General features: G+C 45.0%; 2 protein-coding genes across 2 annotated transcripts in view; one reads left to right on the forward strand and one right to left on the reverse strand.

Annotated features, from left to right (window-relative positions):
- The window catches only part of sh3gl3a (SH3-domain GRB2-like 3a), a 185,138-nt gene that overhangs the window by 121,114 nt on the left and 38,971 nt on the right, over positions 1 to 25,053 (forward strand). Inside the window, exons 2-3 of the mRNA XM_072468731.1 lie at positions 7,571 to 7,639; positions 22,535 to 22,607. Of these exons, the coding sequence (XP_072324832.1) occupies positions 7,571 to 7,639; positions 22,535 to 22,607 (142 nt within the window). The remainder of the gene's footprint in view (positions 1 to 7,570; positions 7,640 to 22,534; positions 22,608 to 25,053) is intronic.
- On the reverse strand, positions 751 to 1,121 carry LOC140387180 (cytochrome c oxidase subunit 7C, mitochondrial-like). Its single transcript, XM_072470167.1, has one exon. It carries the CDS (start codon positions 1,090 to 1,092, stop codon positions 898 to 900), a length of 195 nt encoding a protein of 64 aa, XP_072326268.1. The 5' UTR covers positions 1,093 to 1,121; the 3' UTR covers positions 751 to 897.

Here is a 25,053-nt window from a genome sequence, read left to right on the forward strand (position 1 = left end):
GATAAGTAGGTCAGGTGTCTTTCCATGTCAGTGCAGACTCGGATGGGCGGAAGAGTCTCTTCTGTTCTGTGTGATTCTGTGAACACCACCGCCAGAAAGTTCCCCCCGAGTTGCACACCATTCTGACTTGGGAGTATATCGCTGTCCCTTTGCTGGATCATAAACCTGGAGCTCTCTTCCTAACAGCACTGTGGATGTGTCGACACCCAATGGACTGCAGTTTAACTAGGCAGCTCACCACCACCTTTTTTGAGGACAATTAGGGTGGATAACCAAAGCTGGCCTTGCCAGCCATCCTCACATGCCAAAAACGAATGATTAAAAAAAAATACATTTCCAAGTAGGTTTTATTGGCCTGATTTGAGTGAACCCTTCACCAACATCATGTTGCATTTCTCGAGCAACTTTTTGTTTCTGGTTTTAAACTGTCCGAAGTGCATTGTTGCATCAGCTGTCTATCCACGGTATGACGGGAGATTTCTGACAAACGGCTATTCCTACCAGATTGTTTCTTCGCTGTCCTTACTGGTATAAGAAGTCCAAGTACCTTCTTTATTTCTAATTTTTCAACCACCTGGACAGCCTTTTCATTCAGATTCAGTGGCCCTGATATTTGAGGAGAGGCTGTGAGGAAGCCGAGCCAGCCCGGGTACCCTGCAGGGCCAGGAATATGGAGGTCCTGCTGAACTTTACTGGCAAGATCTCCGTGTCATGTTTTCTGTTCTATTTCCTGCCCTGCAGCTGGACACATTTTTTTTTTTTTTTTTAATTTGTTATAATTTTATTTACAAGAACATCTCACTGGAAAGATTGACAGCAGATTCCCTCATGACAATTTAAGCTGCTCAGCAGATATCACATGACAGTTGAGATGGAGTTCCACTGAATAATGTAGTCTCATTTCTTGAGCAATTGGTGCCAGACTAAAACAAATGGGGCAGCAAAGCCAGAGCCAAAGAATACTGACATCATTGCCAACAGCCGCCACTTGTTCTCCACAGAAAATGGCAAGTTCTTTCCTGGACCTTCCTCATAGTGCGACCTGCGGATCAAGGAAGTGCTGAAGTTACGGATGGTCCGTGCCAACAACATGTCTTCCGATTGCAGTCACTCCAACCGTCTTTCTCCAGCTGGACACATTTAACAGCCTGGCTGACAGCTGGGAGAGTAAACCAGTGGACAGCAACCCACTGCCATGGATTTTTGAGGCTGCTTTCTTTATGTGGTGCACTCCCCACATTTACGCATTTAACCCTATTCTCTGCCCTGACTCTCCCCTGGGTGCAGGGAGAAGGGAAGGAAATATTGAGCTATCTGATAGTTGAGTTGCAGTTATTTCAATTACTGAAGAAAAGGGAAAACATACTAAATTACAAAGAGTAGTGTCCCTTATACCTCACCAACTTAGCTGTGATTTGGGGCAAATTTTACAATGTTGTGCTCCTGCAGAATTGTGTACAAGGGAAATGCATTGAGAGAATTTGTGAGCAGAGGCCGGTCCACTCCACTCACTTTTGGCATTCCCAGCAGGTACAGCGCTGAATCAACAAGGCTAAATGACGGGTGGTGCAGTGGTTAGCACTGCTGCCTCATGGCGCCGAGGACTCGCGTTCTATCCCGGTCCCGGGTCACTGTCATGTGGAGTTTGCACATTCTCCCCGTGTCTGCATGGGTCTCACCACCGCAACACAAAAAGATGTGCAGGGTAGGGGGATTGGCCATGCTAAATTGCCCCCTAATTGGAAAAGAATAATTGGGTCTTCTCAATTTCTAAACAAAAAACAAGGCTAAATGATAACGTTCGCTTTGCTAGCTTTATCCCCATAATCTCCCCAAATCATATTTTAATTCAAATAGTCACTTGGTAACCCAGAACTTGGGTACTGCTGAGAAAAGACAAATGTTGTTGAAGCTTTTCATTTTGCACTCACCAGGACAATACATAAAAATACCAAATGTGAAGGGAACAACAATTTATACTTCATGAAAAGAGTATGCTGATTGATTGGCAAGTGGTAGAGGCATTGCCATGGAGAATGCACCAGTTCACTAATGATTGACAATTAATTGCCAAACTTTGTTTAAATTCAAACCAGACAATTTGGCTGTAGTCAAGGCATTGTCCTGAGGAATCAACTAGAGAATGGCTGTTGGTATTTAGTTGAAACAGGCGCACTGTGTGTACATGTTCTTTCTGTCTGCAAGAACAGAGCCCTGTGTATTACTATATCTGGCTTCTCGCGCAATTTGATTTTAAAATAAGATTAATATTTGCCATTTGGGCCATGCAACTAAAAGGTACAGGGTAGTACAGAGGCAACCCATTGAAAACACATTTATCATTTATTGTCAGAAAAGCAAAAGCTTCTCACTTTCTTGGTTGTTTTCAACCAAGAACCAATTAACCAATAACCAATGAAAATTAATCAATAAGAAATAATAAAATTTCTCACTGACCTTTCCTGTATGATCAGGAAAAGGCAGACATTTTCTTTTAAGCACACATGCACTGTTTTGTCTTTATCCTACTTGAATAATCCGATTAGTTCCAAATCCCTCTAAGCCTCTTGTAAAACCTAACTGCAATACAAAGATTTCAATTTGACTGCACCATGCCACACAATATCTGGATTGGGAGGATAAGGCTCAGTATGAAACATTGATTAAACTACATTGTGTATGCTTCTGGTCTACCTATTGCAAGAAAGATATAGTGGCATTGGAGGAAGTGCAAACAGGGTGAAAGCGGAACTGTGATATTTTACCTATCAGGAAAGACTGAACAGGCTGGGGCTCTTTTCTGTAGAAAAATTAAGGCTGTGATGGAGGCATTTGATGGAATAGATGTAGAGAAGATTTGGGGAATCAAAAACTAGTGGCAAAAAATATATCCCATTAATAAATCCATATAGGTTTCAGGTGAAACTGCTTTACCTAAAGAAAAATTGTTGGAATTTGGAACTTGGGAGAAGCTGAGGTGAATGGAACTGATGCATTTAAGAGGAAAGTAGATAGGTTCATGAGAGTGAATGAAATGAAGGATATGTAGATAGATTTAGGTGAAGTAAGTTAGGAAAGAGACTCGTGTGGAGCATAAACATCAGTATAGAGGGCACTTTGAATGAATAACCTGTTTCTGTGTTGCAATTCGCCATACATCAAGTCCATAATTGGAACCAGTCAGACCCATTTCCCCAGGAATGGAAACATTTTGTTTGCATTTACCTCCAAGTAGCTATTAACAGATTGGCCTGTGGTCAAGCCATCTGAAGATAAGCTCAGCTATTCGGCACCCAGCTGCGAACCACACTCAAGAGGGAGCAAGAGTTAAGAGTAAGTGTGCTCACTGCTTCGTAAGTTATGTAATTTGCACTTCTTTTTAAGGGAGGCATTCGAATGGCAGCGTGGGAGTCCTGAATCTACCTTCTAAGTTGAGGGAGAGACAAACAATTGAAAGTAATGGTGAGGAATGTTGAATTTATCCATACCACTTTCTGTAGGATGCACATTTAAATAGCTACAATTATATATCTCATCGACATTGGAAAAGCAGATTTTTTTTGTAGGATATAGGAAGTGCCAAAAACAACTGCATTCACATTGGATTAAAATGCTGAAGCATAAATCTTTCTTCTGTGATCCATCAAAGTGCGGTTTTGGACATGGCTGAAACTTGCATTGAATGTAATGTTGTTCTTCACTGTGGAAACAATATAAACCGAGCCAGGATAGACTTTGTTATTACCTAAATCTCAGCAAAGCATGGATAATTTTGAATATTATGTAACAGGCCTTCTCTAACAGATGAAACCAAATACTCCAACATTCAATACTTTGATTTATGGTTGCAAAGGGAGATGTTGATGTTTTCTATTAGTGTGATCTCAACAGATGATGAGCATTGGACTGGCTTCAGCATCTGTGCAGCCCAAGGCAGGCATACATCACAGGAAAGCTGCAATTTTGAAATAATGCGAGGAGTGCAGATTGTCAGTTTGTTTTAAATCAAGTGCTGCTTTGGGCTGATTGTGATGCCATACAGCTCTCCTGAGAGGAATACATTAAATTTGTTTCATTGTCACCCGTCCTAATCAATGTCTTCATCTGTGATGTGTACTGGGTGGCATCAGTGTATTTGTTGCAGGCAATTCTGAAAGAACAATGACGCTGCTTTCTACAGACAATGCTGAGCCATTGGTGGTTTTTGTAGGGCTCTGTGTTTTTTGCTTGACAACTTGAACAATGGACAAACCATTCAATAATGTGTTCTTAACGCTTTGTATGGGCCAAGAGAGAATTCCAAAGGTCTAGATTGAAATATACAAGGGGCGCCTGTCCCCAGTTTGTTGAAGCATGTTAGTACTTGAAGGTTGAACTGGATGCCAACTTTGACTTGACATAAGCATTCAGGCTTTACGAAGAAGGGGTGTATGTAGATCATGAGCTTTTTGGTTTTACTCAATCTCAGTGCACGGTGGATAAGATGTAACCAAACATTTCTCCTTCATAGTTGAACACTGTGAAACTAAAATCGCACATTAGCTGTGTACAAGATCTAGGACCAAGCTCTGGGTAGATTTGTGACCTGAATGTGACATGAATGGGAAATGGTTGACAGAACCCAGAAGGAAAATAACGTTTCGGACCAGTATTCGTATTTCCCCGTTTTACGTGTTTTTTCCTTCGAGGAAATGGGAAGGGGTTTCTGACCACCTCTTCTTCAAAGAGGTGTTATTGATTAGATGAGAAGGGGTAGAATGGCTCCACTTTCTTCCTACTCATTTAACCACAACAGATTTTTCTTTTGAGAAGCAGGTCGCTTGCCAATTCTGTAACCGTTTAACTGTTTTAAGTGCTGTGACTGTAAAAGGCACACAGAGACAGGTTTTCTTCGAAGATTTTGGAAGAAGAAATAATAGTATTTATTGTACCTAACACCCAATTGAAGTGAGAATAATTTTGAAGAATGCTCTAATTCTCTCGTGTGCATTTGCGAGTTCACACATGCACACACAATTGCAGAGTGGGAGGATAGGTCAAGTAGTTTAGCCGTCGGCTGCAGATTTCTCATTAATTCCTCCCCAGATGCTGGTCACACTTTGAGCCAACTAACGTCACTGCAACTCTGACTTTCACACAAGAGTTTCCAAACTCCACTTTCAAAGAACACATCTCAGAATCATCTCCCAAACAACGGTTTCTTCAAGGATCCACCTCCAGGAATTCAATTCCTCTTTTTTGGTATACTCTGCCCATTCAAGCTTCCACGCAATTTTTCAGGTACCCAGTCACACCAGCAGAACACCAACGCTTCACAGGCCATATTGAGGTGTCTGCAAACTTCTCACCTTGGATGTCTGGCCTCTCGCTAGCCAACATCTCCAGTTCTGCACCTTGTAGCCCTGTCAGTAACTGGGAGCCTCCCTCTGTTCCTCTTCACTGAACAGAACCCTTTTTCTAGATTTCTGTTTGTTGTTCCTTTAACCTCCTGGTCCTGTTCCCTCTTTGGTCCCGTCCCCTGATTTCTGGGACTTTCGATTTAGCATCTGAGACATGCTTTCTGTCCCTCTGTATTGTCCTGCCTGTTCTAACAGTTTCTGTGGAATGTTTCTTGCCTCTGGATTACCTGGTTCCAGACTGAAACTCAGGTGCTTCTGTCTTTCAGTGTAAACCTCTGGTTGCTACGCGACAGCTTTGTTTAAACCCTGTAAATGGTTTCACGTGGTACAACCTTAATTATAATACAGACAACGTTTAAAGTGAAACTAAACCTACAGGCTTGCTGGCACCTTTGTTTAACATGAAGCTAAACTGAAGTTTCAACCCTTAGCACACAAATACAGAAACGCAAATTAAACTTAAACTTGTACCTTATTGGGCTGGTTTAGCTCACTGGGCTAGACAGCTGGTTTTGTGATGTAGAACAAGGCCAGCAGCGCAGGTTCAATTCCCGTACCAGCTTACCCAAACAGGCGCCGGAATGTGGCGACTAGGGGCTTTTCACAGTAACTTCATACTTGTGACATTAAAAGGTTATTATTATTATTCCTAATATACACAATACAAATTTAAATAACTTAAACTGCCTTTATTTCCTAAGATTAATTTGTATGTTGTATCGTGTAAACACTAGGCATGGCTGTCGAGAAAATTAGGATTTGGCAAACCCAGACTACCGGTGTGGATTTCTTCAAAGCTTCAAGATTCTCAACTATTCTTATGGATACCCAGCTGCCAAAAATAAATATTTTTAAGTTGCATATGGATAGCACTGCTTGTGTCAATCATCCTCTCAATCTGTCACTACTTCTCAATGAACCCCTCTCCTGTCACAGTCTCAGGCTCACTATCCTTTAGCCCATAAACACACTCTGCTCCAACCTATGAAATTCCATCTCGTTTAAAATATGACGTACCAGTAATCCAAATTGTTTAAACTCATTCCATTTGCCTGTATGTAATAGGTACGGCCTGCTCTACCTTATTCATCTGGGTCCACTTTTTGTAAACTTCCTCATCCCTACACCCTCTTTCCATGTGACCTAAATATTGCCATTGCTCAACCCAGCAATATTTCCCTGTTTTCTCACCATTATGTTGCAAGGCTGGAAGATTCATCATCGCAAACAAGACATCGCTCACTAGTGATATCATCCCTGAAGGATACGTTGATATTACAGGCCTGACAGACACCTTGCTCGTTGATGGCATCTCCGCTCCTCTCAAAGGTTGCCCCATCTGGCTACATGTTACTTCACCCCCTCCATTCTTCCATATTTGTATGGTTTTGCCTCCTGTATTCATATGATCATGCAGGTGCAGCAGGCAGCAAAGAAAGCAAATGGTATGTTGGCCTTCACAGTGAGAGGATTTGAGTAGAGGAGCAGGGATGTCTTGGTACAGTCATATTGGGCCTTGGTGAGATGACACCTGGCGTATTGTGTGCAGTTTTGGTCTCCTTATCTGAGGAAGGATGTTCCTGCTAAAGAGGGAGTGCAGCGTATGTTTACCAGACTGATTCCTGGGATGGCGGAACTGATTTGTGAGGAGAGATTGAGGGCGGAATTCTCCAATCGAGTTCAGCCGGACACCGGAGAACCCCAGCTGCGGTCAATGGAGTTTTCCATTGTCAGCGTCTCGCCCGTGGCGTTCTTGTGGCAGGCAGGGCTGAAGAATCCTGCCCTGATTCAATTAGGACTTTATTCGCTGGAGTTCAGAAGAATGAGAACGAATCTCCTAGAAACCTATAAAATTCTCGACAGGATAGATCTAGGAAGGGTATTCCTCATAGCGGGGGAGTCCAGAACCAGGAGTCACAGTCTGAGGATCCGGGCTTGACCATTAAGGATTGAGGTGAGGAGAAATTTCTTCAACAGGGAGTGGTGAACCTGTGTAATTTGCTACCACAGAAGATAATTGAAGCCAAAACAGTGTGTGTTTTCAAGAAGGAGTTAGATATTATGTATGTTTGTATAATGTTTGTTTGGCTGTTCATTTTTATTTGCACTTCATGTTCAAAACATGTGTGGATTGCTGTTTTTTTGACACTTTAATCATTTTTGTTTTTCAGTTTGTCAGTGAAAAAATGGGTGGAGCTGAAGGAACAAAACTAGATGAGGACTTTGTAGAAATGGAACGGGTAAGTAAAGGTGCTTCTGTGAAAGGCTTACAGCTAATAGCAAAACATCAAGTCGGCTGTTAAATATGGTGAATATGCTTCAGATGTTGCATATAAGAGAAAATATTTGAAGTTCCTTGGCGAGTCTAAACCAGTGCTTTATTGATTGTAGAACATCGATTTCATTTATGAAAAGCTATTTGAAATATTAGGGCTTTTAACTAAAGCTGAGAAGATGAAGCGATGCCTACAATATTGTGAAGGTTTGGGCAGCACAGTGGCGCAGTGGTTAGCATTGCTGCCTCACGGAGCTGAGGTCCCAGGTTCGATCCCGGGCCTGGGTGTCACTGTCCGTGTGGAGTTTGCACAATTTCCCCGTATTTGCGTGGGTTTCACCCCCACAACCAAAAGATGTGCAGGGTAGGGGGATTGGCCACACTAAATTGCCCCTTAATTGAAAAAAATGAATTGGGTACTCTAAATTTTTTTTTAAAGATTGCAAAGGTTTGTTACAAGGTAAACAGTGATAGATTCATTCCACTCGCTGCTGAGATGGTAACCAGACAAAATTTCAACCAAACCCAAAAAGAATTGAAGGGACACCTAGGAAAAACCTTTTGATATAATCAGTGGTTAAAGTGTAGGACCAGCTGGCGCAAACTGGCTGAAACAGAGGCCATGGGTTGGATTACATGGGAGGGGTAAGGGTTGCATATTGCTCACCCTCCTCACACTCCATTGAAGAGTCGGTCAGCAGCCAATGCAGCTAGAAGAAGCCTGCACTGCAGCCAGGGGGATAAACAGGCCAGAGTGCAATTTCTGCTCCCTAAGTGGGAGGACGCCCCGCCCACGAGAGCTGCTGGCCAATCCGATATTAATACAGGTCAATGGCTTGTTCACAAGCTCAATTGACCCTTAAGTGTTCAAAAATGGTGGGTAGGTTGCCTATTTCGGCACCTTCCTGTCATATTCTGTAGACTGGCCGAAGTGAATGATGAACTACAAAACTTATAGTTGAAATAATTTTGTGCAACAACTGCGTAATTAGATAACTAGGATAACTAAAATAATAATCGACTAACACTAATCAACTATTCTGGAACTACTGCAAATATGTCTATCCTCCAGCACGACCTACCCCCTATAGTTTCAGACTATAGGGTCATGCGATGGATTTACAATGGCACCTAGTGGTCGGAGGGCATACATAACATTATGTACAAACTTGCCTTATGCATATCATCACACCTCCCAGCTACTGAATGATGGAAGCTGGGTGGGAATGTGTTGGGCTTGCCAACCGTCATGGTTTACCTGTGTCCCTGCTGAAAACATGCTGGAGAAAAGCTGTAAGATCCAGCCCCTTAGATTCTTCAAAAAGGAATTAAATAACAATTTGAAAATAAAGGGCTTGGAAAGTGACTAGGTGTTTGGGATTAGATAAGGCAGATCATGTGGAGAAATGCACCAGCACCCGTTTGGCGGTTGTTTTGCTACTTCAACATTCTGTTGATCGATGCAGTCTGTGTATCATCGTAAATACAACGGCACTCTGATCACAGTCTGACTCAAGCAAGCTTATTGGAAAACATTAGAGTGCCACCTGCTGTCTGGTTTATAAATCATACCAATGAAATGCAAAAATGCTTGATTGTTACCTTTAATGAGCAATTAACTTTAAAACTTAATGTTTGGTGTGGATACAAGGGACTTTATTATCCTATTTTTAAAGATACTTTCCCCAAAGCTTGCTTCACAATTTATTCTTCAACTGGTGAAGCAAAAGGGAGATCATAACTTGCAATTTGTAAAGTGCCTTTAATGTAGTGAAACATCACAAGGCCCTACACAGGGACATTATCAAACAAAATTTGATGGCATGTCATATAAGGATATATTGGGTCCGGTGAGCAAGAGCTTGGTCAAAGAGATTTTCGGCATATCTCACTGCCTGCCATTTGGAAAAAGAAGTGCTGCAGGCCATGTGCTGTAGGTACACCCACTGTGCTGTTAGGGAGGGAGTTCCAGGATGTTGACCCTGCAACAGTGAAGGAACGGTGATATTGTTCCAAGTCAGGATGGTGAGTACCATCAAAGTTCCCAAGCATCTTCTATACTGGTCCCTCAAGGTTGTAGAGGATTTGGGAGGTGTTGTCGAAGGAACCTTGGTGAGCTGCTGTAGTGTATCTTATAGATGGTGGACACTGGAGCCACTGTGCATCAGTGCATCCACTGTGCATCAGTGGTGAAGGGGCAGAATGTTTAAGTTAGTGGCTGGGGTGCCAATCAAATGGCTGCTTTGTTCTAGATGGTGTCACGTTTCTTTTGTGTTGTTGGAATTGCACTCATACAGGCAGTGCATAGTATCCTGTGACACTCCTGAATTGTGCCTTGCAGATGGTGGATGGACAAATGTAACCCCAGGTTAATAGTGGGGGATTCAGGGATGGTGATGCCATTGAATGTGAAGGGGTGGTTAGATGTCTCTTGCTGGTGATGGTCATTGCCTGGCAATTCTGTGGCACAAATGTTAATGCCAGGTCTTGCTGCATTTAGATATGGACTGATTCTTTACCTGAAGGGTCACGAACATTGTGCAATCATCAGTGAACATTGTCACACCTTATAAGGAGGAAGGTCATTGTTAGGCAGGTGGGTGGGAACCAAATCAAAGGTGAATTAACTGAAGGGGAACTAGAGAGTAGCGCCAGTAAGACTCAGAGGAAGAACAGGGTGTGGTTACTGCTCAATGAGAGTCTGGTGGACTCAAGTGCCTTTGTTTAAATGCAAGAGGTGTAACAGGTAAAGCAGATGAACTTAGAGCTTGGATTAGTACTTGGAACTATGATGTTGTTGCCATTACAGAGACTTGGTATTACAGAGACTTGGTTAAAGGAAGGACAGGATTGGCAGCTTAACGTTCCAGGATACAGATGTTTCAGGCGGATAGAGGGGGTTGTAAAAGGGATGGAGGAGTTGCACTACTGGTTAAGGAGAACGTAACAGCTGTACTGCGGGAGGACACCTCGGAGGGCTCATGCAGTGAGGCAATATGGGTGGAGCTCAGGATTAGGAATGGTGCAGTCACAATGTTGGGAGTTTACTATAGGCCTCCCAACAGCCAGTGGGAGATAGAGGAACAGATTATGTAGGCAGAATTTGGCAAGGTGTAAAAGTAACAGGGTTGTTGTGGTGGGTGATTTTAACTTCCCCTATATTGACTTGGACTCACTTACTGCTAGGAGTGTGGATGAGGCAGAGTTTGTAAGGAGGATCCAGGAGGGCTTCTTGAAACAGTATATAGACAGTCCAACTAGGGAAGGGACTGTACTGGACCTGGTATTGGGGAATGAGCCCGGCCAGATGGTCGGAGTTTCAGTAGGGGAGCAGTTTGGGAACAGTGACTTCAATTCAATAAGCTTTATGGTGCTGATGGATGAAGATAAGTGCGGTCCTCGGGTGAAGTGCTAAATTGGGGAGTCAGGAGGGCTCAAATGGGTCACAAAAGTCATTGGCCAACAGGATTAAGGAAAATCCCAAGGCTTTTTATACATATATAAAGAGCAAGAGGGTTGGCCCACTCAAGGACAGGTGAGGAAATCTATGTGTGGAGCCAGAGTAAATGGGCGAGGTATTAAATGAGTTCTTTGCGTCAGTATTCACCGCAGAGAAGGACTTGGTGGATGATGATTCTGGGGAAGGGTGTTTAAGTAGTTTGTCATGTTGATATCAAAAAGGAGGAGGAATTGGGGGTCTTGAAAAACATTAAGGTAGACAAGTCCCCAGGGCCTGATGGGATATATCCCAGAACACTGAGAGAGGCAAGGAAGGGAATTACTGGGGCCTTGAGAGGAATCTTTGTGTCCTCACTGGCTACAGAGGAGGTCTGGAGAATAGACTGTGTTCCTTTGTTTAAGATGGGCAGCAAGGATAATTGGGGTAATTAAAGGCCGGTGAGCCTTGCATCAATGGTAGGGAAATTATTGGAGAGGATTCTTCGAGACAGGATTTACTCCCACTTGGAAATAAGTAGACGTATTAGCGAGAGGCAACATGGTTTAGAGAAGGGGATGTCGTGTCTCACTAACTTGATCGAGTTTTTTTGAGGAAGTGACAAAGATGATTGATGAGGGTAGGGCAGTGGATGTTGTCTACAAGGACTTCAGTAAGGTATTTGACAAGGTCCCTCATGGCAGACTGGTACAAAAGGTGAAGTTGCATGGAATCAGATGTGAGCTGGCAAGATGGATACAGAACTGGCTTGGTTATAGAAGGTAGCAGTGGAAAGCTGCATTTCTGAATGAAAGACTGTGACTAGTGGCATTCCTCAGGGATCAGTGCTGGGACCGTTCCTATTTGTAATATATATATAAATGATTTGGAGGAAAATGTAACTGGTTTGATGAGTAAGTTTGTGGATGACAGTGGAATTGCGGATAGCGATGAGGACTGTCAGAGGATACAGCAGTATAATGATTGGTTGGAGACTTCGGTGGAGAGATGGCAGATGGTGTTTAATCCGGACAAATATGAGGTAATGCATTTTGGAAGGTCTAATACAGATGGGAACTATACAATGAATGGCAGAACCCGTAAGAGTATTGATAGGCAGAGCGATCTGGGTGTACAGGTACACAGGTCACTGAAAGTGGCAACGCAGCTGGAGAAGATAGTCAAGAAGGCGTATGACATGCTTGCCTTCATCAGCCAGGGCATTGAGTGTAAAAATTGCCAAGTCATGTTGCAGCTTTATAGAACCTTAATTAGGCCGCAATTGGAATATAGTGTTCAATTCTGGTCGCCGCACTACCAGAAAGATGTGGAGGTGTTGGAGAGGATACAGAAAAGATTCATCAGGACGTTGCCTGATATGGAGGGCATCAGCTATGAGGAGAGGTTGGAGAAACTTGGTTTGTTCTCACTTGAACAACTGAGGTTGAGGGGCGACCTGGCAGAAGTCGACAAGATTATGAGGGGCATGGATAGAGTGGATACTCAGAAGCTTTTTCCCAGGGTGGAAGAGTCAATTACCAGAGGGCATAGGTTTAAGGTACAAGGGGCAAGGTTTAAAGGAGAGATACGAGGCAAGGTTTTTACACATAGGGCGGTGGGAGCCTGGAACTCGCTGCCGGGGGAAGTAGTGGAAGCAGATGCGATAGTGACTTTTAAGGGATATCTTGACAAATACATGAAAAGGATGGGAACAGAGGATATGAGCCCCGGAAGGGTCAGGGGCTTTAGTTCCGACGAGCAGCATGGTCAGTGCAGGCTTGGAGGGCTGAAAGGCCTGTTCTTGTGCTGTAATTTTCTTTGTTCTTTGTTCAAGCAGCTCAAAATGGTCGGGTCTAAGGCACTACCTTGAGGAACTCTCACAACAATCTCCCGGGATTGACCCCCAACAAACACAACCATCTTCCTTTGTGCCAGATATGACTCCAACCAGTGGAGAGTTTTCTCCCTGATTCCCATTGTCTCCCATTTTGCTAGGGCTTTTTGATGCCACACTTGGTCAAATGCTGCCTTAATGTCAAGTGCAGTCACCCTCACCTCACCTCTGGAGTTCAGCTCTTTTGTCCATGTTTGGACCAAGGTTGTGATGTGAGCAGAGTAATACTGATTAAATGATTGAGCCAGGTTGGATTTGTCCTGCTTTTTGTGGATAGGACACACCTGGGCAATTTTCCACTTTGCTGGCTAGATGCCAGTGTTATAGCTGTACTGGGACAGCTTGGCTCGGGGCACGGCAAGTTCTGGAGCCCAAGTCTTCAATATCATTGCCGGAATATTGTCAGGGTCCATAGGATTGCAGTATCCATTGCCTTCTGCCATTTCTTGATATCACGTGGAGTGAAACGAATTGGGTGAAGACTGACATCTGTGATGCTAAGGACCGCAGGTAGAGACCAAGATGGATCATCCAATTTACTATTAGATGTTGTGCAGTGGATTTATTTTGCTTTTTGAGATTATAGCTTTATCTTAAATTATTTTTCTGGCCATTACATTGTGTGCCTTTTGTGCCCTAAATTCTATAGCAATTCTTTCTGAAAATGATCGTCATCAACTGTCCCTCAGTTTGATGATATGACATCAACCAAGTGTTGCAAGTTTCTGCTATGTTTGCTTCTCAACTTGCAGAATATCCCATGAGGTGTTGGGATCTGAATAGCAGGATTTGCTTCCTTTTTCTTCTCGCTGCCGTTCTACCTCATTATTAAGGCTTTTTGACTCTTTTAAGTGTGATGCAGCTTGATGGGCAAGTTGTCGCCATTTTGAAAGATTGGTAGCAAGCTCCTCCCAGTCATTAGGTCAATGCTGCCACATCTCAAGGAGAGCTTCAGGGGGACTTGCAGGTTTTTTTTCTTGACTTCCCCGGAACATTCGCCATTTTACGAGTTGCGAAATTGGAGCCTTGCAGGAAAGACAGTTTCGGACATTTAAACACACTGTCCAGCCCATTTAAGTATATTTTGTAGGAGTTTTGCCTGAACACTTTGTGGAGCCAGGTTCATGAAGGACACTAGCATTTGTTCAATGATCTTCCCATGGAATTTGAAGGATGCGGCAGAGGCATTGCTGAAGGAATTTCTCTAGCGCCCCTTTGTGTCGCTGATGCACAATTCTAGTCTCACTGCAGTACAGGATTGTGGTGACAACAACTCTGGACACATCTCTGTTGTCAAACACTCACTGCTGTAGTTTGTAGATGGGTCAGTTGGCACAGCTGATCCAGTGTTAGATCTTCATGCCAATGGTGGCCTTTTGAGAGAGGTGGCTGCCGAAGTATGAGAAGTGCTTCACGTATTCCAGAGTCTTTTCATCAACATCATATGGTTCACCTGCGGATTCTACCACCGGATACTATTGGATAGCTTGGACAGATATCAGGGCACACAACAAAAAATCTTTAAATATTTTCAGGAGGAATTAATCCATGGATCGCCAATTCTAGTAGTGTTACACAGACTCTCTCGATTCTCCAGGGGGAGGCATAATATGTAATATATATATATATATATATATACCCCGCATGACTTTTCATCATGGTATCAATGTAGAAACTGAATAGCTCGCAACCTGGGGCTCCATCAGCCCCCAGATAATCAACTTAACTGCAAACAAATTTCTCTCCTCCATGTTTTAGATTCTTTTTGTAACCAGGAAAGCTAGGATATTTTGCTACAATTATAATGTTTTCAGATAGAATCCATGAAATAATTCTCTCAATGGGTCAATTCTACTTTTTGTCGGCCTCGGTTACAATCTTGCACTGCAGACTGTGTCATAATTTTCTTTGTTTATGGAGCGAGCAAAGGTTTGTCCAAATTTTGGGGAAAATTCTCTTATGCTGACTGTGCATTCGTGTGCAATTTACCAGGAACATTTTCTGTTTAATGATTGTTCATATCAGCGCTGGGACCACTGTTTAAAGTCTTGCCGTTCCTTGCATGAGAAGTAGATTTGAGATAACGAGTGATGCCACCCAACAATTGGCACTGATTGAAGACCTTTGGGAGTCAGAGGGAGAATCTGAGGCCTGCATTGAGAAGGTCATTTCTCCCTGCAGAGGGGCAATACCAAGAGGTGATTCTTCAAATCGGAACATCATTGACTTGGAAGAAAGTTGATTTGTGAGGGAAGCACGAGCTTGAACTGGAATTTGCTCATAAGAACTTGTAAAAGGCTGTATGTGATTGCACTATAGCATCTCTCTGCACTGGGTTCTGATGAGGCAGTCTTAATACAACAACAACAACTTGAATTTTTATAGCTTCTTTCACTCAGTAAAATATCTCAATCTGCTTCACAGGAGTGTTACCAAACAAAATTTGACACTGAGCCAGCCACATGAGGATATATCAGGACAGATTCAAGAATTAGTTTTTTAAAGAGCTTCTTAAAGGAGGTGAGAGAAGTAGAGAGCAAATAGTAACATAGAAACACTGAAAACGGGAGTAGTGTTGGATATTCGACCCTTTCAACATGATCATGGCTGATCATTTACCTCAGCACCACAACTCTCCCTTTACCCTTGAAACCTGTAGAATCTAGGAATCTATCTATTTTCTTCTTAAATATGCTCAATGATTTGGCCTTCACAGCCTTCTGTGGTAGAAAATGCCACAGATTCATCAAATACATTTCTCTTCATCTCAGTCCTAAATGGCCTACCCCATATCCTGAAATTGTGAGCCCTTGTTCTAAACAGGAGATTTACCAGGATGTTGCCTGGTATGGAGGGAAAATCTTATGAGGAAAGGCTGATGGACTTGAGGTTGTTTTCGTTGGAGAGAAGAAGGTTAAGAGGAGACTTAATAGAGGCATACAAAATGATCAGGGGGTTAGATAGGGTGGACAGTGAGAGCCTTCTCCCGCGGATGGAAATGGCTGGCACGAGGGGACATAGCTTTAAACTGAGGGGTAATAGATATAGGACAGAGGTCAGAGGTAGGTTCTTTACGCAAAGAGTAGTGAGGCCGTGGAATGCCCTACCTGCTACAGTAGTGAACTCGCCAACATTGAGGGCATTTAAAAGTTTATTGGATAAACATATGGATGATAATGGCATAGTGTAGGTTAGATGGCTTTTGTTTCGGTGCAACATCGTGGGCCGAAGGGCCTGTACTGCGCTGTATCGTTCTATATTCTATGTTAAACCTTCCAGCCAGAGGAAACAACATCGCTGCATCCATTCTGTCCAACCGTGTCAGAATTTTATACGTTTCAAGTAGATTCCCTCTCATTCTCTTAAATTCTAGCCCAGTTCACCCAGCCTCTCCTCATAGTATTTGAGAGATAGTTCCAGAACTTGGGGCCTGGACAGCCTGAGGCATATCTGCCAATGGCGAAGGCGAATAAAATTGGAGTTGCACAAGAGGCCAGAATTGGAGGAATGCCAAGATCTCAGAAGGTTAGAGAGCTGGAAGACTTTACTAAATGGAGTGAGGGTGAGGGATTAGAACGCAAGGATGAACATTTTAAATTTGAAACGTTGCTTCACCGGAAGCTGGTATACATCACCGAGGTGATGGGTGAACAGGACTTTGTGTAAGTGGATAGAAGCAGTAACCTTTTGCACGAGTTCAAGTTTAGAAGAAAATGGGAGACGGCTTTATCTGCATTAGCTGCACAGCTTGCTGTCCAAGCATGCTTCCTTTTCAATACTTCCTGATTTGTGTACTCTCTAGAAATAAATCTGTCACTTCCGGTGGCAGCTATGGAGGAGTAAGTCGCACATTTGGCGGCTCCCACTCTGGTCAGACATTTGGACCTTTCCCCCGTTTTTCTACCGGACTTGAATTGTAAAACGGGTGCTGGTGGCAATTGTTTACTGAATTCCCACTTTGGTGCATAGAGAGAAGGACTAGAAGTGTTCGTAAGGGCAGAAACAAAAAGACAGAGAAGGCTTGGGCTGTAGCTGCAACAGAAGACAGCATGGCGGAGGTTTGGACCTCGGGCTTGTCGACCCAGCAGTCTATGGAGCAGCTAATGCAAGTCATTCAGAAAGGCTTGGACCCGATAAAAGAGTCGATTGAGCGGTTGGAGCATAGATTGGACACCCAAGATCGGGCGATCCAGAAGATGGAGAAGGCGTTGGCTTAGCAGGAGGAACATCAGACTGCGGTGGAGCTGGAGGTGGGGATGCTGAGGGACCAGCAGAAGAAGCCCCTGGAGAAGGTGGAGGACCTTGAAAATATGTCCCGCCAGCAGAACCTAAGAATCGTCGGGCTCCCGGAGGGGTCCGAAGGAACGGCCGCTGGGGCATACATTGCAGACATGTTGTGAAGCTGCTGGCGGATGGGACATTCTCCCGGCCCTTGGAGGTGGATAGGGCTCCCAGAGCACTCGCGAGGAAGCCGCCCCCCCCCCCCCCCCCCCCCCGAGGGCAATGGTGGTGAGATTCCACATGTTCTCGGACAAGGAGCGCATTTTACAGTGGGCCAAGCAGACACGGAGCTGTAAATGGGACAATAGCATCCTGCGGGTTTACCAGGGCCTGAGTGTAGAGGTGGCCAGGAAGAGAGGAGGCTTCAACCAGATTAGGTCGATCCTTTTTAAGAAAATGGTGAAGTTTGGACTGTTATACGCAGCCCGTCTCTGGGTCATGCATGAGAATCAGCACTTCTACTTCCAGTCGCCTGAGGACGTGTTGGACTTTGCAAAAAAGAAAGGGCTGGCGAAGGACTGAGAACTTTTGAACTTGGCTGCAACGTTCATGTTTTTGTTTTTTATTCTTTCTGTTTCTCTGTTTTTGTAAAAAGTTTCTCGTTTTGCGTTTTACGGAAGATGTTTGTAATGCCATTTGCATTGATTTGGGACCAGCGGTAGAGCTGAGTGAGTTAAGGTTTCATTTGCACTGTTGGGGGATGGAGGTGTGCTCGGTTTTGATCTTGGTGTTTTTTCTGTTGGGCAATTGTGTGGGGATTGTTTGATGCTGGAGTTTGTTTGTATGAGCGGTGGGGAGGGAACAATAGGTGGGAGACTATCTGGTGCCGGAGATGGGAGCCACCAAGCTAGCTGGGTGAGGTAGCTCACGGAAGTGCAGTGGGGGGGTGTGCATATGTTTGGTTTAGTAAAGGGGCTAGGTTACAGGGTGTTGTTACTAGGGGGGAGGGGAGGTGAATGTTCTGCTGAGGAGGGAGGGACTTGAGCTGAGGGACAGAGAGGAGGTTGGGGGCGGGGGCTGCCTGGGGATGGACTGGTGGAGGCGCGGAGCACGGGCTGGAGGCGGGCCTAAAAAAGGGGATAGCTGATCGGCGGAGGGGGGGGGCAATGAGCCCCCCAACTAGGCTGATCACCTGGAATGTTCGAGCGTTAAATGGGCCAGTCAAGAGGGCAGGTGTGTTCGCGCATCTTGGGGGATTGAAGGCGGATGTTGTAATGTTGCAGGAGACGCACCTTAGAGTAACGGACCAGGTTAGACTGAGGAAAGGCTGGGTCAGTCAGGCCTTTCACTCGGGATTAGATTCAAAGGCTAGAGGGGTCGCGATCCTGATCAATAAGCGGGTGGTGTTTGAGACGGGTAGAATAGTCTCTGATGTGGGCGGTCGGTACATTTTGATCAGTGGGAAGCTAGAGGGGGAGCAGGTGGTATTAGTAAATGTATATGCGCCAAATTGGGATGATGTGGAGTTTATAAAGAGGATGCTGGGGAAGATACCGGACCTGGACTCTCACAGGTTGGTCATGGGATGGGACTTCAACACAGTTATGGACCATGGCTTGGACCGGTCAAGCTTGAAAACAGACAGGGGTTGTGGACATGTGGTACTCGGCGATTACAATCTCAGACCATGCTCCGCACTGGGTTGACCTGCAGGTTAGTAAAGACAGTAATCAGCATCCGTACTGGAGGTTGGATTATCATAGATCTCATAGAATTTAAAGTGCAGAAGGAGGCCATTCGGCCCATCGAGTCTGCACCGGCTCTTGGAAAGAGCACCCCACTCAAGGTCAACACCTCCACCCTATCCCCATAACCCAGTACCCCCACCCAACACTAAGGGCAATTTTGGACACTTAAGGGCAATTTATTATGGCCAATCCAACTAACCTGCACATATTTGGACTGTGGGAAGAAACCGGAGCACCCGGAGGAAACCCACGCACACACGGGGAGGATGTGCAGACTCCGCACAGACAGTGACCCAAGCCGGAATCGAACCTGGGACCCTGGAGCTGTGAAGCAATTGTACCATCCACGATGCTACCGTGCTGCCCCCAATGTGGGACTTTTGGCAGAGGAAGGGGTGTGCGAGCGGCTTAGGAAATGTATTCAGAGTTACCTGCAGGTCAATGACACGGGGGAAATTTCAGCAGCGGTGGTGTGGGAAGCACTGAAGGTGGTGGTCAGGGGGAGCTGATTTTGATCCGGGCCCATAGGGAGAAGGTGGACAGGGCAGAGACGGACCGACTGGTAAAGGAGATACTACAGATTGATAGGAGGTATGCGGAGACCCCAGAGGCAGGGTTTTTAAGGGAATGGCGGAGGTTGCAGACGGAGTTTAACTTGCTGACCTCAGGGAGGGTGGTGGAGCAGCTGAGAAAGGCGAGGGGGGCGATCTACGAACATGGAGAAAAGGCCAGCAGAATGCTTGCACAGCAGCTTAGGAAGAGGGAGGCAGCTAGGGAGATAGGGAAAGTAAAGGACGGAGATGGGAATCTGGTTGGTGATTCAGTAGGGGTGAATAAGGCGTTTAGGGATTTCTATGGCAGGCTGTACAGGTCGAAACCCCCTGCGGGGCTGGAGGGGATGAGGCACTTCTTGGAGGGACTGAATTTCCCAAAGGTGGATGGGGAGCGGGTAAAAGGACTGGGGGCTCCGATCGGGTTGGAAGAGATAGTGGAGGGTCTGAAAGCCATGCAGTCGAGTAAGTCCCCGGGGCCGGACAAGTACCCAGTGGAGTTCTATAAAACGTTCTCTGGGATATTGGGGCCGATGTTGATAAGGATGTTCAATGAGGCAAGGGAAAGAGGGATGCTGCCCCCGACGATGTCACAGGCAATGATTTCGCTGATTCTTAAGCGGAACAAGAACCCGGAGCTGTGTGGGTCTTACAGGCCGATCTCCCTGTTAAATGTGGATGCCAAGTTGCTGGCCAAAATCTTGTCCTCAAGGATTGAGCACAGGGTTTCGCTCTGTGTGGATGACCTGCTCCTGTATGTTGCGGACCCAATGGAGGGGATAGAAGAAATCCTGAGCGCTTTAGGGGAATTTGGCCGGTGTTCAGGGTATAAGCTTAATATGGGAAAGAGTGAGATGTTTGTGGTCCAGGAATGGGGACAGGAGAGGCAATTGGGAGAGCTGCCGTTTAGGTTAGTAAAGGGAAGCTTTAGGTACCTAGGTATCCAAGTGGTGCGGGAATGGGACCAGCTGCATAAATTGAATATGGCCCGGCTGGTGGACCAAATGAAGGACGATTTTCAGAGATGGGACGCGCTTCCGTTGTCTCTGGCTGGGGGGGTGCAAATGGTAAAGATGACGGTCCTCCCGAGATTCCTATTTGTATTTCAGTGTCTCCCCATTTTTATTCCACGGTCCTTTTTTAAGCGGGTCAACAGAGTGATCATGGGCTTTGTCTGGGCGGCAAGACCCCGTGAGTAAGGAAGGTAATGCTTCAGTGGAGTCGGGGAGAGGGCGGGCTGGCGCTGCCAAATTTCAGCAACTATTACTGGGCGGCTAATATAGCCATGATCAGGAAGTGGGTGGTGGGGGTGGGGTCGGCATGGGTGCGCTTGGAGGTGGCTTCATGTAAGGGCACCAGATTGGGGGTGTTGGTAACTGCGCCTCTACCGTTCCCGCTGGGTACTCCACCAGTCCAGTGGTGGTGGCGGCCCTGAGAGTTTGGGGCCAGTAGAGGCGGCATGTGGGAGCAGTGGGAGCATTGGTTTGGGCCCCAATCTGTGATAATCACCGGTTTGCCCCAGGGGCATGGATGGGGGTTCCGGTTATGGCGGAGAGCGGGGATTGAGAGGATGGGGGATATGTTTACAGAGAGGAGCTTTCCGAGTTTGAGGGCACTGGAGGAGAAGTTTGGGTTGGCGAGGGGAAACAAATTCAGGTATCTGCAGGTGCGGGACTTCCTACGTAAACAGGTGTTAACCTTCCCGCTTCTACCGCTAAGGGGTTTCAGGACACGGTAGTTTCCAGAGGGCGGGTAGGAGCAGGGAGCGTCTCGGACATTTACAAGGAACTTGTGGGGTCAGAGGAGACGCAGACCGAGGAGCTGAAGCGCAAGTGGGAGGAGGAGCTGGGAGGTGAGATAGAGGATGATCTATGGGCGGACATGTTGAGTAGAGTCAATGCATCCGCACCATGTGCCAGGCTCAGCCTGATGCAATTTAAGGTTGTTCACCGGGCTCACATGACAGTGGCCCGGATGAGCAGATTCTTTGGGGTTGAGGACAGGTGCGCAAAATGTGCGGGAGGACCGGCGAACCATGTTTTGGACATGTACAAAGCTTAGGGGATTTTGGCAGGGGTTTGCGGACGTCATGTCAACTGTGTTAAAGACGGGTGGCGCTGAGTCCAGAGGTGGCGATTTCCGGGGTGTCAGAAGACCCGGGAATCCAGGAGGAAAAAGAGGCAGACGTTCTGGCCTTTGCTTCCCTGGTAGCCTGGAGACGGATACTATTAGCTTGGAGGGACTCAAAGCCCCCGAAGACGGAGACCTGGCTATCGGACATGGCTAGCTTTCTCTGTTTGGAGAAAATCAAGTTCGCCTTGAGAGGGTCACTGTTAGGGTTCACCCGGAGGTGGCAACCGTTCGTTGACTTCTTTGCGGGAAACTAATCGTCAGCAGATGGGGGTGGGGGGGTGAGGGGTGTAGTTTAGATTAGAGTAGGGGGTCAATAAGGGTGGGACCTGTACGAGAGGTAAATGGCTTTTGCACTATGTTTATGGTTTCATGTATATTTTAGATCCATGTAGCACCGTTTGAAACCCTCAAGCTTTGAATCTATTCTATTAGTTTCACCCTGTTTTCTACCAACAAAGCTCACGTTTGTTGTTTGCTTGCTTTAACTAAATAACAACAAAGAAACTTGGTACTTAAAGTATTGGATATTAATATTCTGAATACTTCACTTTTTCTCTGGTTGACAGACCTGAATAGAATTTATGAGTGGGGCGATATTACAAGTGCAGTTGTGGAAACTGCTCTGATTTCTAAATGAAAATTTCGCAAATGAAGGGTTATCTAGAAAAATGTTGGGTGTAGATCTTATCAATGGTATGTGGTAATGTGCTCTTGGAGAACTAGAAGTACTTGCACATTTTATATTTAGTCGCCACAGGCAGATGCTTTATGCAAGAGTATTGACTACAACCATTCATACAAGAGCGTTGACGACAACCATTGTTGTCATTCATATTTAAATTTTCAAATGAACTTTGATTTCTTTTCTTATTTTAAGAAAATAGAAGCTACTAGCAAAGCCGTGGCAGAGGTTCTGTCTAAAACCACTGAGTACTTGCAGCCGAATCCAGGTATGAAACGATACTTAGAAATATAATTTTTTTAAAGATTAAATATGATTTCTTATTTTGGTGCTTTTAGGTGAGAGATACGACTTTTCTTGAACACTAGGTTAGGTGTCATAATGAATTGACAACTCAAGAGCCTAACATTTCGGTAGATTTAGTGAATGGATGGAACATTGCCAGATGCAACTTAGTTAATACAAAATGATTTATTAAATTTTGGTTGCAAGAATGGTAGATGGGATTACAATCTAAATGGGAAAGCTCCAGGCAGACGGTTGCGAACAAAATAATTTAGAGGTCTAGGAACACAAGCCAACACAAGTAAACTTGCAAGATTAATAAAGCAAATAAGATATTGGATTTCATCACAAAGTTATGATTTAAAAAAGTAATGAAGTTCATCTCCAGTCGTATGTAGAGTACATTGGATTTTTCGAATTTTCTGTTCAACTTTGGGCAGTCATTCTTCAAATATAACCCTCAAAGAAAATCTAGCGACCATTCACCAGGATGTTACATGGATTGAAAAATTGAGGGGTTTGGGGAGTTTAGATCCTGTGATGTTTGTCCCTTTAAGGACAACACAGCAGAGTAAGGGTCACATTGGACACCGAGTGTGGAATCACCCCATGGTGAGTGAGGCTCCTAGGCAAAGATTCATTTTGGGAACTACCTACAGCCATGAGGCTGCTGTACAATCCTTAACAAAGTCTGTGAAAGTGCATCTTTACATCTGGCAATGAGGATCAACTATACTGACATTGCCTCTGGCCCGACACCTGTGAGTACCCTGTTTTAATCAAGGTCACCAGAATGTGTCTCTTTGGGCGAATAGACCTATTTGAGTCCTCCACGGAGGATTGGACACAATATGTCGAGCACCTTCTATTTTATTTCCAAGCAAACGAAATAGGGGAAGAGGCGAAATGCAAAGCAATTCTCCTAAGTATTTGTGGAACTCAGACCTCAAACTTTATTTGCATGCTTACAGCCCCAAGCGTGCCCAACTCCAAATCATTAGAGATCTCATGGATTTAGTGAAGGCTGAATTGCACACTCAACCATCAATTATACTCCAGAGATTAAAAAATTTTTTTTTTTTAAATTTAGAGTACCCAATTCATTTTTTCCAATTAAGGGGCAATTTAGCGTGTCCAATCCACCTAACCTGCACATCTTTGGGTTGTGGGGGCGAAACACGGGGAGAATGTGGACACAGAGCCGGGATCGAACCTGGGATATCGGCGCCTTGAGGCAGCAAGGCTAACCCACTGCGCCACCGTGCTGCCCGATTCAAATTTAATTAAAGGGTGAGAGCACCAGGTGAATCAATTGCAACTATTTTTGCTAAATTGAAGCAGTTATCGACTATATAATCGAGCAATGGAGATAGCGCTGGCCATGGAAAGTACTGAAAAAGGTGCTAAAGAGCTGCAGAGTGCACTAAATGGCACCATTCAGTGCAGAAACCTGCAGCCATGAAGTGGGAAACAACTGCAGCCACCAACAAAACAAAAAGGTACAGAATAGGCAATCAGGCAAATGCTTAAAGTGGAATGTTACCGATGTTCAGGTAATCACACTCCTGAATCATGTCGGTTTAAGGAGGCTGAATGTTTTTGTTGTCATGAAAGAGGACATTTGATAAAGCAGTGCTAAGTGAAGATCGGCGAGTAATAGATCAACTAAGATGTTACAAGTATACAATTTGGAAGAGACAAGCTCCAGTGATTCTGGTATTCACCCTCTGTTTCATCAAAAACAGGCAAGATAGACCCTATTACTGTAACACTCTGGGTAAATGGGAAGCTTCTTAAGATGGAAGTGGATACAGGGACATCAGCCACCAAGTTCGGCAAACATACATTTCAGTAACTAAGAGAGGAAGTTCAACCATGGAACTTAAAGAGCACTTATGCCAAGTTGAAGACTTATACGGGCGAAGCAATAAAAATAAAAGTCCCCACAATGGTACCTGTAAGCTATGGGCAACAGTCTACCAAAGTGTGAGACAAAATACTTGTAGGATGGTAAATGAGCCAGTTTCCGAGGAAATGAAACAATTCTTCAAGAAGACCACCATCATACCGGTACCAAAGAAGAACCAGGCAACGTGCCTCAATGACTACCGACCAGTGGCCCTGACTTCAGTCGTAATGAAGTACTTCGAGAGGTTGATCATGAAGCGCATCACCTCCATACTCCCAGAACGCCTTGATCCACTGCAATTCGCATACCGCTGCAACCGATCCACATCAGACACCATTTCCCTGGCCCTACACTCATCCCTAGAGCATCTCGAAAACAAGGACTCCTACATTAGACTCCTATTTATTGACTACAGCTCCGCCTTTAACACCATAATCCCAGCCAAGGTCATATCAAAGCTCCAAAACCTAGGACTTGGCTCCCCACTCTGCAACTGGATCCTCGATTTTCTGACCAACAG

This window comes from Scyliorhinus torazame, chromosome 12 (assembly GCF_047496885.1).
Source record: "Scyliorhinus torazame isolate Kashiwa2021f chromosome 12, sScyTor2.1, whole genome shotgun sequence".
In the NCBI taxonomy this organism is placed as follows: Eukaryota; Metazoa; Chordata; class Chondrichthyes; order Carcharhiniformes; family Scyliorhinidae; genus Scyliorhinus; species Scyliorhinus torazame.

What these genes read in the sequence shown, in the direction of transcription:
- LOC140387180 (XM_072470167.1), bottom strand. Translation starts at nt 1,092, where the DNA reads ATGTTGTTGGCACGGACCATCCGTAACTTCAGCACTTCCTTGATCCGC.